The following is a 19,150-nucleotide window of genomic DNA, read 5'->3' as shown; positions in this document are numbered from 1 at the left end:
TACGAAACTAATGTACACAAATCAGTAGCTCTCCTCTACACCAACAGTGACCAAGCTGAGAATCAAATCAAGATCTCAACTATTTTTACAATAGCTGCAAAAAATAAAATAAAAATACGTAGGAATATACCTGACCAAGGAGGTAAAAGATCTCTACAAGGAAAACTACAAAACACTGCTGTAAGAAATCATAGACAACACAAACAAATAGAAACACATCCCATGCACAGGGATGGGTAAAATCAATATTGTGAAAATGACCATACTGCCAAAAGCAATCTACAAATTCAGTGCAATTCCCATCAAAATACCACCATCATTCTTCACAGAACTAGAAAAAAATCCTTAAATTTCGTTGACCAGAATGGGTCCCATGACCCCGGCTAGCTGCAAGAGAGCTGGGAAATGGAACAGCTTGCACTAAGAGGAAAAGCAATAGGACAGCTTTACATCGTGAGTGTGGCCCCAACTGTGGCAAAAGTGGAAGAGAGTAGGAAACAAATACGGTTAAAACCAAGGTATGGACCTTTCTGGCCTCCAGACAAGGAATGAGAAGTTTGGTATTCCTTCAACTCTTGGGCCTCCATTGAGAAGGGAAGTCTGTGGGACCAGTCAGAACTCCTATGGACAGGAGAAAGGGACTCTCCAGGTGGTAGCAGACAATGGTAAGGGTGTTGGAAGCCCTCGTATAAAGGCTTCAGCTTCCTCCTATCCCTGGCCTCATGTCTTCTAATAGATCAAAGAAACCTTACTTGGCTTATTTTTCCAATTAGGCTATATAACTCCGTGTACTTCCACACTCCAGGCCCTACCCTGCCTCAGATCTTTGCCAGCTCTGGAACCATCTACCCTCCATGGCACCCCCTCCCCACTAACATCTAAAATGTCCTCCCTGCAGCCAAGAGGAAGATTCTCACCAAGATCTCTAAGCAGAGGATCCTTTCTCACCTACCATTCATGGTAGGCTGCACCAAGCACCCATGAGGTATGGCAGGGAGTGGCACATTTGGTTTGGTTTGTTTGTTTGTTTGTTTTACAAACAGGCAACAAATCCCAAGCTGTTTGCTGAGTGCAGCACCTTCTGTGTGTGCTGGTGTGCAGGCCAAATCCAACCACTCCAGCCCAGGACCCAGGGCCTCGCAGCAACCATGGCGAGCTCGCTGAACAGCTCTGGCACAGCTCGGGGTCCCACCTGCAGGACTGCAGGAAAGGCCAGAGATGTAGTCTTTTCACTCTGCACTTTAAGCTTTTGCATCCTATTGTCTTCAAGCAAATGCTGATGAACTTCAGACGCTTAGACATGCCGTTTGTTATATATTTCCCCGTAAGAGAACATGTGCCAACTCCAGCTCTGTGTAAGAGATTTTGCTTTGTCTATGGGGTTCTTATCAGAAAAATTTCATTACATGACAAGTGAATTCGACAAACAGAAAGCATCTCAAGAAATTCTGGCTTTTGGGTGGCTTTTGAAAATAAGACCTAAGTGACAAATACCCGCTACCCATGAAAAATATCTGGACCTTTCCAACAGGTCACCAGGCAAACCAACTGTGGGTATAATACAAAGCACTTTTTAAACCAAGTCTCCATCAACAGATGGATGAAAAAGGAAAATGTGGTCTATATACCCAGTGGAATACTATTCAGCCTTTAAAAAGAGGGAAATCCTGTCATTTGTGAAAACATGGATGAACCTGGAAGAGATTATGCTGAGAGAAATAAGCCAGGCACAGAAAGTCAAATACTTTATGACATCACTTATGTGTGGAACCTAAAAACATCAAACTCATAGAAACAGAGTGACCAGGAGCTGAGGAGTAGGGAAATAGGGAGGTGTTGATCAAAGGATACAAAATTTCCACTAGACAGGAGGAATAAGTTTAAGAGGTCTATTGTACATCATGGGGACTAAAGCTAATACCATATATTGATATATATTATATGTAATATCTATATATTATATATTATATAGATATTGATATATATTGATATATTGATATTATATATTATATATTGATATTATATATAATATATATCAATATATTGCATACCTGAAAATTGCTAAGAGTAGATTTTAAGTTTTCTCACCATAACAAAACATATGTGAGGTAATGCATATGTTAAATAGCTTGACTTAGCCAATCACAAGGTATACATATATCAAAGCATCATGTTGTACAACATAAATATATACAATTTTTAATTATCAATTAAAGAAAGAAAAAAATTTTTAAGGGCTTTTTTTTAGGTTTAAAGAAAAAAGCAGTGCTTTGTAGACTAAATGTCCCAGGTGACTGGGAGCTTAATGGTTAGAGGCAGCGTCAGGGATAAATCTGAATCTTGGGGGTCAAATTGCTGGAGCCTGGCTCTCTTCTCACTAGATAACTTTGTGTAAGTCATTTAGCCTCTCTTAAACAGGAATAAATGGTAGTGCATATTTTGTGAGGTCAGTATACTGTGGAATTAAGATATTTAGTGCAGTGCTCTGCATAAGGAAACAGCCACTGTATGTTGGCTATATGATCATTGTCACCTTGAGGAGTGCTTCCTACCTGATGTCTAGGTGAAAACTAACACACAGCTTTCTCTCAAACAGAACTGCATCTATCTCTTATCACCTTAAATTTTACATTCTGCTATAAGCTTTCTTTGGACAAAGAATTATTCAACTTTTACAATAATAATTTGAGCCCATCCAGTGACCACAGCGCCCATCATGACCCCAATCCTCCACCTCTAGATTTAACTGGCAATGCGGTCCCCAGCTTCATACTGATGTCAGAAGGGAGAGTCAGCACTTACCTAACAAATCAGGTCTCACTGGAGACATTCAAGCAAAGATTGGACAACTGCTTTTCCAGAACAGAAAGGAAACTCATGTGTCAAAAACGGTGACTAATAAACATACTAAAAAAATATGGTTGCACAAATACCAGAATCTGATCAGATAAAACAGTTTAAGGAATGTCTTACAACTACAAGAAATTTCCAGAAAACTGCTTTTTTAACTGAGTTAAAGACTTCACAACAAGAGAACTAAAACCCAAAGAGACTACCTGCTCAGAGGATTGCTTACAGAATATTTTTAAATAATGCAAAGAATATCCATGAGATTTCAGGAATATCATTCAGCAGCCAGACAGAACTCCATGGCCAACCGCAATAGAGAAGTCCTGATGGATGAACTTTTAATAAAAAATTTCCAATAGTTATTGCACAAGAAATGAGGACTCATCTGATGGAATCTCCTGAAAACAGTAGCCACTATGTTAAACCATCACTCATGATTGTTTGGCAAATGGAAACTACTGGAGAAACGAAATCTCTATTTCCCTGGAATATCAAAATAGAAGGCCTTGTTGTTCAATGACAATAAGAGGCAACATTTGTTGAGGCCTTAAGATTAAGTAACTGTGTCACTTGATTAGAAAAATAAACTATTGTTTCTTCAAAAAAACTTTAAAATGGCTTGAAAATCACTGATCTGGCTTCTAGTTAGGTTAATGTGAGGTACTAGATGGTCTGCAAAGCCTTCCTGCTGCAGACACCTGGGAATTGAAATAAAACAGAAGAAGCATCCTTTTCAATGCAGAACAGAGAATGTAAGAAAGTAAGGAAATAGCCAATACCAGAAATAAGGAGAAAGCTACAAAACCAGAAGAGTATGTGAGCCAGGTGTGTGTGCTGAGGAAGCAGGGGAACAATGGGTCTTGACAATCCACCAACATGGGGACGGGGGACAATTAGAGGACACACACCCTTTCCAAGCACATGCAAAACATCTATTATAATTGATCACATGCCAGGTCACAAAACAAATCTCAGCAAACTCAAAAGAGTGGATACTGTATAGGCTATGTTCTCTTGCCCCAGTGCATTTTAATCAAGAATAGTAATAACACAACCAAAAGTCCTTTATACATTGGCAAATTTAAGAACACCCTTGTAAATAACTTGTGTGCCAAATCTGAAAATATTTAGAATGGAGTAAAATGAAAGGTAAATAACTACATTCATGGGAAACAGCTGAACAGTAAATTGAAGGGAATGTTACAGCTTTTTTCTGAGTCTGTTTTGTGCTGCTATAACAGGGAACCACAGACTGGGTAGTTTACAACGAACAAAAATTTATTGGTTCTGAAGGCTGGAAAGTCCAAGATGGAGGGGTCACAGGTAGCAAGGGGGTTCTTGTTTCATCATCCCATGGGGGAAAGGCAAAATGAGGGCAAGAGAGAGAATGAGAGCAAGAGATCAAACTCGTAGCCTCAAGCCCTTTTATAACTGATATTAATCTACTGATGAGGTTAGCGCCCCCATGACCTAAATACCTCCCATTAGGCCGCATCTCCCAACACTATTGCACTGGGGATTCAATTTCCAACACATGTTTTTGAGGGGACACATTCAAACCATAACAGCTTTAAACACATATTTTAAAAATCTACAGCCATATTCCCCTGAATGCTTTCAATCTTGTCTAATCTCAGAAGTTAAGCAGAGTTGAGCCTGGTTACTACTCGGATGGAAGACTGCCTGGGAATACTAGGTGTCGGGGGCTTTCTTTTAAATGCTTTCTCTTATGAAGGAGGAGGAGGAGGATGTGCAGGAGGAGTAGGAGGAAGATCTTGAAGAAGAAGAAAGACAAAAGCAGAAGAGTTTAGCATTCAATTCCAGGAATTAGAAAAATAAAATAGAATAACATAGAAACCCCACAGAAAGTAGGGGATATAAATGATAATGATATGAGCAGAAATCGATAAAATAGAAAACAAAGAAATAATAAACAAACCAAAACTTGGTCCTTTGAAAAGATTAATAAAATAGGCAAATTTTCTGACAAGAGTGATTCAGAAGGTGTAAATAAGATAGAGAATGAAAACAGGGACATAACCAGAGACAGCAGAGGTTTCTTTAGAACAGTATAAACTTAAAATTTCTATGACAATAAATTTGAATGTTTATGTAAAATGAACAATTTTCTAGAAAAACAGTTTGCAAAAACGGATTGAAGAAGAAATTAAAAACTTGAGTATACCAATGTCATGAGTTGAGCTGTGTTCCCTCGAAAGAGCCATGTCAGAGTTCTAACCCCCAGTGCTTCAGAATGTGACCTTATCTGGAAATAGTCTTTGCAGATGTAATTAGTGAAGATGAGGTCTTCTTGAAGTAGGGTGTGCCCCTAATCCAATATGGCGTCCTCCTAAGAGGACGGCCATGTGAAGATACAGAGAGCACCCCATGAAGATAGAGGCGGAGATTGGGGTGATGCATCACAAGCCAGGGAACGTCAAGGATCTCTGTCTGGCATCAAAAGCCAAGAGAAAAGCATGGAAGAGATTCTTCCTCTGCCGGGCGCGGTGGCTCAAGCCTGTAATCCCAGCACTTTGGGAGGCCGAGGCGGGTCTCTACTAAAAATACAAAAAACTAGCCGGGCGTGGTGGCGGGCGCCTGTAGTCTCAGCTACTTGGGAGGCTGAGGCGGGAGAATGGCGTGAACCCGGGAGGCGGAGCTTGCAGTGAGCCGAGATCTCGCCACTGCACTCCAGCCTGGGAGACACAGCCAGACTCCGTCTCAAAAAAAAAAAAAAAAAAAAGAGATTCTTCCTCAAAGCCTCTAGAAAGAACCAACCCTGGGGACCCTTTGATTTCAGACTTCCAGCCACCACAACAGTGAGATTAAATTTCTGTCATTTTAAGCTACCCAGTTTGTGAGACTTTGTTCCAGCATCCCTGGGAAACTAATACAATCAATAACCATTGGGGTGATTGAAATGACAGTTTAAAATCTACACACACACACACACACACACACACACACACACGTACACACAGATCCAGTTCAGCCTCCTCATTGTATAGACAAGTAAACTGAAGCCCCGCAGCTGCCTAGCAAGTTGGGGAGGTAGCATGGGACATCAGAGAGCAAGCAGATGGGGTCGACACCGTGCTCTGTAGTAGGACAGTTGGTACCCATGCACTTTTCACACTTTTCATAGACTTGTCTTTTCTTCCCAGGTGCATCACGGTGATGGAAAATTAATTCTCTACCCCAACAAGAATGTCTATCAAATTCTCTTTCCTGATGGGACAGGCCAGATACAGTATCCACAGAAGGACAGAGATGCTCGTATTGACATATATTGGCACCTAAAATGTCTATGATTCAGGGTGTGGGGTTTGACTGAGGTGTGGGGTTTGACTGAGGCCTACATCATCTGTAGGGCCCTACCTTTTCCAGGGGACCCCAAGGACTGACTGCTTGTGCCTTAACCTTCTCCCAGTTATCCATCAGGAAACCTGGCTATGCTCATCTTATATGTGAAAATGAAAAAGTTCACATACATCATTCTGGAAGACAGTCTAGAAGGGTGGATCCGGGCCCTTATCAACAACTCAGGCAATGCTACCTTCTATGATGAAAATAGTGACATCCGGTAAGCTTGGGTCATGAGTCCCTAACACTCCTGCCCATGGAGAAGCAGCTGGACAAAGCGTGACTCACAGACTGCGTGAACTTCCTCTCTCCCTGTATAAGAGTTACACGTGTTGGAAATGAGAGAAAGAGCCCCATGACAGACCAGTCCATGAAGTCCCTGACTGCAGAGGAGGCACAATGTTCTTACTGCACCATTGCTCCTCCATGGGTGAAATAGCCGTCAAGCCTCCACAACCACCACATTCTATTGGTTTCATCTCCTGAACACCTCTTGAGAGTCACCTTTGTGAGAATTTCCTTAGGAAGACCCAGTGCCTCCCTGTTCTGGGTGCCTCAGAGAGAAGGGTTTGGTGAGGGTTTGGAGACATATGCATACAGAGTCCATGGTCCAAAAGGCAATTTCTAAATATTTCACTATTACTGAACTTAGTTCTAAGTTCCCATTTCTGGTAATGGTGGAAAACCATCTTGCCACTTCAAGACCACTCAGTCACTTCAAAATGTTTCTCCATTTCTTTGAGATAAAGGATTCTCTTTTCAGGATTTTCTCCTTCCCTTCCTCTTCTAAGTGGTTGTGGTGTGGGGATATATATATATATATATATATATATATATATATATATATATTTTTTTTTTTTTTTTTTTTTTTTTTTTGAGATGGAGTCTGCTCTGCTGCCCAGGCTGGGGTGCAATGGTGTGATCTCGGCTCACTGCAACCTCCACCTCCCGGGTTCAAGCGATTCTCCTGCCTTAGCCTCTTGAGTAGCTGAGATTACAGGCATGCGCTGCCAAGCCCAGCTAATTTTTGTATTTTTAGTAGAGATGGTGTTTCACCACGTTGGCCAGGTTGGTCTCGAACTTCTGACCTCAGGTGATCCACCTGCCTTGGCCTCCCAAAGGGCTGGGATTACAGGTGTGAGCCACCACACCCGGCCAAGGGGACATATATTATCTTGGATCAACTTTATACTCTCTTCTTGCTGGTCAAAGCCAAACATAATTCCAAAAAGGATTTTCATTCTGCAGACTTTGGTTTTTAACAACATTTTCTCTGCTGTGAGTCTTTTTAGACACCGTTTCCTGATTGTGTTCTTTATTCTGGAGGTATCTGCCCTCCCTGTAGGCCTTGTGTGTAGAAAATGCTGTCCAAGAAGTGGACCAAGGTTTGGGGTACAGAAAGCACAAAGGAGTGGGGCAAGAAATTCAGTTAATTACCTCAGAGAGGACCTGGTGACAGATCATCAAGTAACCCAGGGAGGGAAGAGCCCCCGTCTCAGTCCTATCAGCATGTCCCAGCCCCTCTCCACCTGAGCATCTGGATGAGAGACGGACAGTCCCTGGGTATCCCTTCATGGCACCCCTCACCCCGCGCAGAAGTCAAACCACAGGGCCAGCCCCTCTCCCTCTCTCGGGAATGGGCTGCCCTACCCCTAAACTGATTCCTTCCCCCAGCGGCAGCTGCTCCAGAGAAAAAATGTCACCCACAGAGGAAGGGCTTAGTCTCTGAGGAAATTCATCAGCAAAACTGCAGTCTCATTGACGCTAGGAGAAGATTTTATGGAAAAGCCTCCCAGAGTCATTTGTGGATACAAAGCCACTTGGTCAGGGCCCGACCCTAACTGCTAGAATTTCCTCCGCACCAACAGGACTTCTCCATGGTGCCTCGGGCACCAGGAGGGACTTAGAGCCAAGCTATTTCAAGAGCTGAATACTCTTAGGTGATTTGTTGATTTCCATTTCCTCCAGTAAGATGGAAGGCGTGGCTGTCCTTTGCCAGGTGTGTGGAAACTAAAATCCAGCACAGGCCTCGACTCTCAGCCCAAGGGGTCTCAGGACAGGCTTCCTACCTGGGTTCGGGGTCCCACAGTGTTGAGACCTGCCCAAACTCGGAGTCCCTGGTGGGTGGGTTCTACTCATTCAACAGTTCAGGATCTTTTCACCCCCTGAGCAGGAACTTCCCAATTCTGACCATTTCTAGATGTTCCAGATCCCATCTTCTTAAGGGAAACTTAGTCCAGAGCTGGGCACCCTCAGGCAGGAGCAGATCTCTAACCCTAGGGAGTCGGGGATGGCCCAGCGTTGCTCCTAGAATCCGAGGTTCTCTGGATCTCCCAGGATAGAAATCAAGAGAGATCGCTAAACATAGCAGCAAAGGAAAGTTTATTTCAGCTTGTGCACAACGGAACCAACACTGAGAAAAGAAAAGGAATGGGCTACTCCCTGAGTGCAATGTGTGGGTTGGTTTTACAGGGTCTTCCTGTAGGGAAGGGCTATGTTTATGACAGGGCATGTATAGGAGCAGTTTTTCTAGTGCTTGCACAGTGGCTCAACATGCCTCTTCATACATCTTCTGTAACATTTGCACTTGAAATCTCCACCGCTGGGTGTGGCTTTTAGCATTAAAATAAGGAAAGGACTATAAGTTGGAGTTTAAGTCTAACTGCACATACAGGACTCCAGGGAATCCATAGCTACCTGAAATAGGAGCTTCTTGGGTCTTTTCTTACTGATTGGTTAAGGGCTAGCTAAGCTGGAGCTTGAGTGAGGGGCTTTTATTCTTTTCCTCCAGACCACCTTAAAATTGGGAACCAACCAGCCTGCCCATCTCAGTGTGAGAGCTGTGATGGGAACCATTTAAAAGGTTAAAAGCTAGCAGGATCTGCTCCCCACAGAGTGAAGTCAGAAGTTCCTTCTCTTTGCTCTCCTCTCCATCAATGATAACAAGGAAATTTTAATGTTTTCTCAGTTATTGTTGTGTATAGACATTTAATCCTTACACAGCCCTCTGAACAAAGTACTATTATTATCTGCTTTTTACAGTTGAGGAAATGGAGGCACAGAGAGGTTAAGTGACTGGCCCAAGGTCACACAGTTTGCAAGTGGCACAGCTGGACTTGGAACTGAGAATCTGGCTCCAGAGCCCAGGCTTTTGTTTGTTCATTTGTTGTTTTTATAATTTTGGTACCAAAGAGCCCAGGTTTCTAATTCACTACTATGTATACAGCCTCTTATTTAGAGGAGGTGGAATGAGGTTGGACAGGCTGGGGTCCCAAGACAAAGGAACTTAGAAGTTTGTTTTTGTTCGATGGAAAGTGGGAAGCAACAGGAAGATTTGGGATTGAGTGGTTGGAAGTCCTCCCCACTGGAGGTGAGCAAGGCTTCCCGTAGCAGGCCTCCGAGCCAGCTTCTCACTCCGATGAGGTCCCTGTGTTCTGTGAAAGGTTCGTATATACAAAGTGACCACCAAATGCAGAGGGAGCTGAGAAACCAAAGAACAAGGCAGACAAATCCGGTTTGTCTGTATAAGGTGATTTACTGGGGAACTTAGAGACAGAAGTGCGTTCTAGGGTGGATGCGGGACAGGTAGATCTCTGCACCAAAACCTCGCAGATCTGGGGCCTACGTCTTGCGGGAAAAAGTACACGTGCCCTGGAAGGAATGTGTAGGCAGCTGTGGGCGTCAAAGCCTGTCATGTATGCCACAACATCATGGGTTGTTTTCTAAGAAAGGCAAAGTTTACAGTGAATAGATATTTCTAGATAAAGTGTAGTACATTGCCACCCCCTGGACAGCTCAGACGAGACCTGGCAGACTGAGTAACCCAAGCTCCCCAAGCCCTCCTTCTCCAGACGAACCCAGGCCTCACATCGCTTCCTTTCTTCATGTGATTCCCCAGAGATGTTGCTGCCCCAAGGGCACTGATTCTAGGAACTGCCCTTTGGGATTTGAAAAGCAGAAGCCAGGGCCAGAGGGACACGATGGGTTTGAAATGTCAAGAGAGGATGGCTCAGAGGGTAGGCAAGCCCCAGAGAGTAGGGTCTGGAATGAATGAGAGAGAAATGCATCCACCCTTCATTCCCTTGTACCTATCGATATGGGTGCCCTGCACTAGGCTGGGTAATAGGAATTCAGCAGCGCAGCAGACAGACAAGGTCCCTGCCCTCAGGAGTTTGTGCTTTAGTGAGAGAGAACAGATGATGGACAAATACAGTCAATTCTCATGATTCATGGTAGTTATAGTCTATAAAGTCATTGAGAACACTGCATTGGCCGATGCTGAACCCCTTGCTCCTAGGGGAAATACACACATATATAATATGTGACTCACGTGGAGCCAGGGATGTGCCCAGAGCAGTGGGAAATTTGATTTCCCATTGTGCACATTGCTGGCTGAGATTGAACAAGGCCGCGCTCTGCCTTTCTGCTCAGCTCTCCTGCAGAGGCAACCAGAGGACACAGGTGTCCTTACACGGGGCAGTGTAGTGCAAGAAACTGCAGTTCTGGGGCTGGTGGGACAGGGTTTGAATCCCAGTTCCAGCACGTGTCACTGGGACAGCCTCAGGCAAGTCACATGACACTTCTGAGCCTCCTATTCTTTTTTGTAAAATAAAAATTAAAAACAAAAACAAAAAAAACGGCACCTAGCAGGATGGGCTGCTTTTAGGATTTAAGATGATAACCTATGTGAGCTGTGTCTGTGTGCGTATTTCCCCTAGGAGCTATGGGTTGTTATTCACTAAATCACTGGCTTTCTAGAACATAATACAGCGAACAATGAGAACTTACCGTATCTATTCGTAAATTACATGAAAGAAACTAACAAGGCATGGCAACAGAGAGTCCCACAGGGAACCGGGGGGCTGCTCAGACTGAGGAGGTGATGTCTAAGCTGAGACCTGCAGGATAAGTAGATGCCAGCCGTGCTATGTGGGGCAAGGGACCTTTGCAGGCAGAGGGCAGAGCATGGCAAAGCTGTGAGCAGGAAGAGCCTGCACCCGCCAGGAACTAAAGGAGAGGGAAGGAGGGTGGGACAGGGCCATACGGTGAGGCCAGCGCAGAGGACAGCGCCTGGTATTGGGCTGGTTGTCCATATTGGAGCTTCTCCTACCCATCAAGTCCCTGTCAGGCTTTCTGTGGCCAAGTGAGGAAAAAGAAAGGGAAGGAGAGGAGGAAGAGCAGAGGCCCAGGGCTGAGCGCCCTGGCTGCCTGACATGCTTTCTCTTGGTGCAGGTTGAACCTGAGCTCCAACCTGGGCTACTACTTCCCCAAAGACAAACGTCAGAAGGCCTGGAACTGGTGGAATCTGAACATCCATGTCCACGCACCCCCTCTCCAGCCCATCTCCTTGAAAATCAATGAGTACATCCAGGTACAAATAAGGAGCCAGGATAAGATCATCTTCTGCTTCACCTATGAACAGAAGCGGATTTGTTTAAACCTGGGCACCAGGTACAAGGTAAGGTCATGACTCCCCACACCCTCCACCAGGTGGGGTGCCCACCTGTACAAAGGCCACTGCTGGCTTAGACTGGCCCCTGCCACAGGCCTCCAGGCTTGCTCTACATATGCCAACCCGTATAAAAACAAGGCCACTTTGCTTTACCTGATGTTTAAGTACACACAAATGCATTCATGTAACTTCCCAGCACTGTGAGCTTAAGCTCTGAGGAAATTCACATCAAAATGCTCAGGCTAGCCTGGGAAGAATGACTTGCACCTGTTGCCCCAGGACTTTGGAAGGCCGAGACAGGTGGATCTCTTGAGCCTAGCAGCTTGAAACCAGCTTGGGCAACATAGCAAGAACCCTTCTGCACAAAAAAATTTTAAAATTAACTGGGCATGGGCCAGGTGCATTGGCTTATGCCCGTAATCCCAGTGCTTTGGAGGACCGAGGCATGTGGATCACTTAAGGCCAGGAGTTCGAGACCAGCCTGGCCAGCCTGGTGAAACCCCGTCTCTACTAAAAATACAAAAAAATTAGCTGATCCCAGTGACTTATGCCTTTAATCCCAGCTACTCGGGAAACTGAGGTAGGAGAATTGTCTGAACCCAGGAGGCAGAGGTTGCAGGGAGCCGAGATCACACCACTGCACTCCAGCCTGGGTGACAGAGCCAGACCCTGTCTCAGAAAATAAATAAGTAAATAAATGAATACAATTCACTGGGCGTGGTGGCTCTCACACCTGTAGCCCCGGGTGCTTGGGATGCTGAGGCAGGAGGGTCACTTGAGCTCAGGATATGATCCTGAGAATAAAACACAGATGTCATGCTGCATTATCTCACTTGACACTCGCAGCGGCCATGTCAGAAGTCAGGGCCAGAAACAAGGGGGAATCTGTGTCCCCAGGCCTGCTGCTGTGTCCTCTTCCCTCCTCCCCAAACCCACTCTTCTCTACACAGATGATCCCCTGGAAGTTCGAGGCACACTGCCCAGGCAGGCAGGAGAGGACCAATGCTGTATTTGTTTCCTAGGGCTGCTGGAAAAATCAGCACAAACTAGGAGGCCTGAAACAATAGAAGTTTGTTCTCTCACAGTTCTGGGCCAAGTCTGAGATCAAGGTGTCTGTGGGGCCACCGTCCTCCAGAGGCTCCAATGGGGGACCCTTCCTTGCTCTCCCACCTTCTGATGACTTCTGGTGTTCTTGGCTCGTGGCAGCATCACTCCAGTGTCTGCCTCCACCTTCACACAGCCTTCTCCTCTGTGTGTCTGTGTCAAACCTCCTTCTCCTTTTTCTTAAAAGGACACCAGTAGTTGGATCTAGGGCCTACCCTAAATCCAGAAGGAGCTCATCCTGAGAGCCTTAACTTAATCACATCCACAGAGACCCTGTTTCCAAATAAGCTCACGTTCCCCAGCACTGGGGTTAGTACTTGGACATCACTTTTGGGGGACACAGTTCCACCTACTCCAAATGGTGAGGCTGGACCCCTGGAACTCCAACTGTAATGGGGGAAGAAGGCGGGCTCCTGAGACCCTTCCTGAGGACCAGAGTCAAGGAAAGGAATGAGGGTGTCCTAGGCTCCCCCAGTGAGGCCTAAGCAAGGTTCTCTTCCTGCTCAGCTCCCCCAGGCTATTCCACATGGAAGGCTCCACTTTACAGACCCCCCCACCCAGAGAGGTGCCCAGGGCCCCTGGGAGCAGGACTGCCTTGGCAGACAGATGGATGGACATGTCCCCTGGGAATGAGACAGATGGAGAAGTGGGCTGATGACAGCAGACTCCAGCAGAATAGATGCAGCTGTGTGCAGAGTAGCTGAGAAGAGAGGAGGGAGTGTGCTAGGTTTCGGGTGACCAGACACACCAGTTTGCTCAGGACTGAAGAGTTTCCTGGGACATGGGACTTTGAGTGCTAAAACTGGGAAAGTTCCAAACAGGCCTGGCCTGCTGGCTGCCCCCAGGTTCCCTCGCCTGGCAAGGCCTCCTATTTTGCAGGTGAATAACGACATCCCAGCATCCTTGCCTATCCTGGATTTCTCAGAGCAGCCAATCCAGTGAAGAGGAGGCCAGCACTACCAAGCCCAAGTGGCCATTTGCACTCCTGCCACGGCCAGGACCAGCTGGGGCTGGACAGCATGAGGGCCTGGGGCACTGGCCTTTGAATGGTGAAGGGAGGAGGGCAGGGACAGGAAGGCAGTGCCCAGCGAGGTTGCAGGAAGGGCTGCTGTGGGCAGAGAGACCAGGGGGCCTGACGCCTTGGAGAGCTAGAGTCCCGGGGAGGGGCAGCTGTGCCTGTGCAAGGCGTGTCCCAAATGAAGCAAATCAGCACCAGTGTAACTAATCAGAGCCAAAGAAAGGAGACAGAGCCTGGCACAGGGTCAGCCCAGGCGGGCAGTAGTGTGCCCGGGGAAGAACAGACCCCTCCATGCCCAGCCACTCTACCTCCTGGGTGACTCTAGCCTGTGGTCTGAGCCCATAGTCTTCTATAAGATGGACATAGGTTATTGTGTGGCTAAAACAATAACAATATTGTGTGAAGACATTTCATACGCATAGGAATGGAGCACACGGGCATCGTCCTATCTTATCCCCTCCAGGAGACTCTGTCCTCTGTCTTCTGCAGGCTGCAGACCCAGGCAGAACTTGGCATAGAGGCGGCCTCCCTGGGCCAGGCCTTCATCTAAACAAAACCCAGATACACTCCCAAGGAGCCTAAGGTGGAGGCGGGGCTCACAGGCAGCCACTGTGAGGCATGCCAGCCCTTGCAGAGCCCCATGGTCGGGACCCAGGGGGAGAAACCCGGCAGCCCCAGGAGAGCATGGCCTTCGGAGGGCAGGCTGCGCCAGGCCACCAGAGCTGCTTTCCCTCAGGTTTAGGGCCAGGCATGGGCGTGGCCTCAGCCCACATCACCATGGTCCACATGACCACAATACCAGCCAAGCGAGTGTATTTGGAAGCAGCAGGAAGGTGGCAGGTGGCGGGGCTAAGAACACAGATCTGCTTTCTCGGGTGAAGGCTCAGGGAACACTTGGTCCTGGCCACAGGAGGCCCGGCCTGGGTCTGGGGCACGGCGCTCAGGCAGCGTGCATTCTCACCCAGTCCTCGGTGCATCCCCGCAGTTTGTGATCCCGGAGGTGCTCAGTGAAATGCAGAAGAAAAGCATCCTGGAGGCAGAGCCCGGCCCAACAGCCTGCAAGATCCGGGTCCTTCTGGGGAAAATGAACAGGCTCCTGAATTACGTGACCATCCCTGATCTGGAAAACTTCACAGAGGCGGTCAGTACATCACTGATGGACAACAAGTACCTGAGGAAGATGTTCTCTCAACTCCGGTTTTAGGGCGGGGCTTTTCTGGCGTCCACCAAATGTCTTGGGAAGGTGGAGACCTTGGGAGCTCCAGCAAAAAAAACTCCAAAGACCTATTGACGTTCTGTGAGAGTTGCTTTGTAATTTGGGACCTGTCGTAGCTCCTTGGTTTGAAATACACATTTTTGGCAGGAGGGCTGACAGAGTCTGGGGCTGAGCACAGAAAACGCCTGATAGCCCTGACCTGACAGCACCGAAGCAAGCTGTCATTTCAGTGACATATCAATGCCTGTCCTGCCTGCTTCTACGGTCACTCACTCTGTCCTTTTGTGACTCTCAGTACTGGCCTTGACTTAGGACAACGACTGTGCTCACAGCCAAGCTCTGTCTTTTGTTGGCTGTGTGATCTTGGGCAAGTAGCTTTATACTTCGGTTTCCTCATCTGTAAAATGGGCCTAAAACTAGCAACTATCAGCACAGAGTTGGGAGTATTAAATTAGTTAATGCACATACAGTCCCTAGAACGGGGTCTGAACCGTAGGAGCCACTCAGTAAGTGTCACTCCAATTACTGTCAGCTTGGGCCTTCCTTCACGTCTGGGCAGCTACTGGGAAGGGTCTGTGAGACAATCAGGAAGGCAGTGTCTGCACTTCCTTGGGCTGCAAAGGCAAAGCCCCTTCAGCTTCCTCAGGCCTTTCTCCTCACGACGCTCCCTGTGGTTACTGAGCCTGCGCACAAACCAGGCGGGCCCCAGTGTGAGCACTGCGCAGGCTCTAGCTCCTGTGGCTCCAGGATGTGGGCAGTATTTTCTCAAGGACACGGGGATGCAGAGAGGTTAAAGGACTCGCCCAGGATCACGCACCAGTACGTGATGGTCAAGACTGGCATTCCAGCCTACTCGACTACAAAGTGACGTCACTGTGGTGATAAGATGAGTATGTTTATGACCGCCCCCACCACCGCTCCAGGGCATCTCAAAGACTCAAGGCCTCTCCAGGTGCTACTGCCCTTATCCTACCTTGTTGCACGGCGCCTACCCACCCCCACCCCACTCCAGGGAGCTCTGGAGGCCAGTCCCGGCCTCCCAGCTGCTGCTGACTTGGCACAAATCATGCATCAGCCTTGGGGGGCTCCAGCCGTTCCTCCTGGTTTTGGAGCCTCTGGGCACCACCCCAGAACACAGCACCTCCTCCTGAGGCTGAGAGAGGCGAGGCTACATGTGGCCCAGTGCCCGGATCCCCCACGCTTCCTGCATGACCCCAGAGGCTCTCTCCAACCCTGAACTCATCACACCTCATCCACCCCTGCCAAGCCAGAGGGAAACCCAGATGGCAAACCCGTACCGGCCCAAACCCAGTGCCCGAAACTGGTGGGTGACTGAGAGCTCGAAAGGACGCACATGCCAGCTCCCCCCAGAAACTGGGTGGGACACGTGGGGTCACTGGTAACAGTTACCAACTTGAATAGCTAAAACAAAAGGGAAAAATGTGTCATCTGAAGATAAGAACACTGACCCGAACTGAAGATGCAGTGGATCTCGGAAATGACTGGAGAGCCTGCAGACCCCGACTTTCTGCCTCCCAGTCTTCGACACTCATCTTGTCCTGGAGACGTTTTCTACGCATCTCAGGTCACACGGCTTTGTCTCCCAATCACTCTCAAAAACACCCCAGTGGTCTCTGCAGTTGGTCTTGATTAAATCAGGAGACCACGCTTGGTCCAATCCAGTGCAGTAAGAGCAGGTGGGGTTACATCTTGTAAATGGCTCCCAGCTGATCTCAGAGCACGAGTAGGGGCAGCTGTTTCTAGGAATAGGAGACTTGAGCTGGGCAGCCCCCCAGGGGATGATTTTATACAACCTCAGGACACCTGCAAACTTCCCAGAATGACCTGAGCTCCAGCCTCAACCAAGACAGTGTAGAAAACCCCAGACCCGGCCAGGTGCAGTGGCTCATGCCTATAATCCCAGCAATTTGGGGGGCCAAGGTGGGAAGATCACTCGAGGCCAGGACTTAGAGACCAATCTGGGCAACATGACAAAACCCTACCTCTACTGAAAATACAAAACTTAGCTGGGTGTAGTGGTGCATGCCTGTAATCCCAGCTACTCAGGAAGCTGAGGCATGAGAATGGCTTGAGCCTAAGAGGCACGGAGGTTGCAGTGAGCCAAGATTGCACCACTGCACTCCAGCCTGGGTGACAGAGTGAGACCGTCTCACAAAAAAGAAAAAAAAAAACCCAGGCCAGGTACAGTGGCTCACACCCAGAATCCCAGCACTTTGGGAGGCTGAGGCAGGCAGATCACTTGAGGTCAGGAGTTGGAGACCAGACTGGCCCACAGAGTGAAATCCCATCTCTACAAAAAATTAGCATGGTGGTGTGCACCTGTAGTCCCAGCTACCTGGGAGCTGAGGTGGGCGGATCACCTGAGCCCAGGAGGTCAAGGCTGCAGAGAGCTGTGTTCACACCACTGCACTCTGGCCTAGGCTACAGAGTGAGACCCTGTCCGAAAAGAGAGGAGACAAGAGGGGAGAAGAAGGAAGGAGAGGGAATGGGAGGGGAGGGGAGGGGAGGGGACCGGACCCTTCCTCTAGTAATTAGCCATTCTCTACTGTGAACAGTGACACCCAAGTGCTGCCTTCACGGCCCTTCTCCCTGAGGCTCTCCCACTGTCTGCCACCAACCTCCACTTAATGCTTTGTCCTCACCCCCAAACCGCCATCTGTGCAGCTGAGCTGGGACTAGGACAGTCAGGCTGTCCCAGGCACGGCACTACATGTCACTTCCTTGGCCTGACAGTCACACCTTGCTGGTGAATGCTGTCATTGGCTAACACACAATAGTTCTTTTGTTGCAAGGTAATGAGCCATCAATGACTACTGTGGTAGCATCCCTTTATATAGCCACAAAGTTTGAGTGCCTGGTTAGTTCCACACCTATGCTCAGGGTGCACAGAAACTCCTGTCCTTACCACACATCAAAGATAGAAGCTCCCAAGTGGATCTCAGCAACACACAAGTCATCCCTAGCGTGCTACTGTCTCTTAGCCCCAGCCCCAAGGCTTCCCCACCCATAGCCCCATGCCCTCTCCACGCGGAACTGGAAGGAGGTGCACGTGCCCTGGAATCAGCCCTGGGTTTGGGACTTGGTACGAACACTTAGCTGTGTGGCCTTGGGCAAGGGAATGAGCCCTCTGTGACTCAGTTTCCTCCTCTGTAATGAGGACAATCACAGAACACACCTCACAGGGTATAATAAGGATTATAATAAGGATTAAACAAGATGACATAGATAAGGCACTCAGAACAGAGCTTAGTATTATGAGTCTAAGCACTGTTATTATCAGTGGCTTGTTATTATCTTGTTATCTATCGGTCAGTTCCTCTCCCTGATCCTTCTCCCTTCACACAACGTCTCACAATGTGATTCCACAAATGCAGAGGGTTGTAAACAGGTGGCCTCACAGGGGCGTTTTCTTTGGTCAGCACCTGTTTTAAAATATTTTGTTGCCAACATTTGAAAACCAGGGGATTTCACACAGAAATAGGATTTCCATCTTCTATTGTAACTGCTGCCCTGCGCGGGCTATTATCAAAGACTGGACAGAATGAGTTCTCAGGCTATTTTCTTTTTTTTTTTTTTTTTTTTTCCTTTTTGATACAGAGTCTTGCTCTGTTGCCCAGGCTAGAGTGTGCAGTGACGCGATCTCGGCTCACTGCAACCTCTACCTCCTGGGTTCACGCCATTCTCCTGCCTCAGCCTCCTGAGTAGCTGGGATTACAGGTGCCCGCCACCGCACCCGGCTAATTTTTGTATTTTCAGTAGAGATGGGGTTTCACTATCTTGGCCAGGCTGGTCTCCAACTCCTGACCGCGTGTTCCACCTGCCTCAGCCTCCCAAAGTGCTGGGATTACAGGCTTGAGCCACCGCGCCCGGCCACTCAGGCTATTTTCATAAGGAAAAGTGAGTAACAGCACCTCATAGACTGTGCAGAAAGTAATGAAAGTAGCCAGCTGGCCAGGAACTGGAAAATCCAGGTCCCAGTCTATTAGTTTGCTGAGGCTGTTATAACAAAATACCACACACACTGAGTGGCTTCACCAACAGAACTTCCTGTCTCAAGTTCTGGAAGCTAGAAGTCCACGATCAAGGTGTCGGCGGGCTGCGCTCCCTCAGGGTGCTGGGAAAAGAT

At 47.8% G+C, this 19,150-nt stretch overlaps 1 protein-coding gene across 1 annotated transcript in view; it reads left to right on the top strand.

Annotated features, from left to right (window-relative positions):
- ERICH6B (glutamate rich 6B) overlaps positions 1 to 14,991 on the top strand; it is a 52,810-nt gene extending 37,819 nt beyond the window's left edge. The window contains exons 10-13 of the mRNA XM_065532982.1: positions 6,015 to 6,100; positions 6,281 to 6,433; positions 11,446 to 11,671; positions 14,773 to 14,991. Of these exons, the coding sequence (XP_065389054.1) occupies positions 6,015 to 6,100; positions 6,281 to 6,433; positions 11,446 to 11,671; positions 14,773 to 14,991 (684 nt within the window). The remainder of the gene's footprint in view (positions 1 to 6,014; positions 6,101 to 6,280; positions 6,434 to 11,445; positions 11,672 to 14,772) is intronic.
- Positions 14,992 to 19,150: the final 4,159 nt, after the last annotated feature.

This window comes from Macaca fascicularis, chromosome 17, assembly GCF_037993035.2.
Source record: "Macaca fascicularis isolate 582-1 chromosome 17, T2T-MFA8v1.1".
NCBI classification, from domain to species: Eukaryota; Metazoa; Chordata; class Mammalia; order Primates; family Cercopithecidae; genus Macaca; species Macaca fascicularis.
This window is presented reverse-complemented; position numbering and strand designations above follow the sequence as displayed.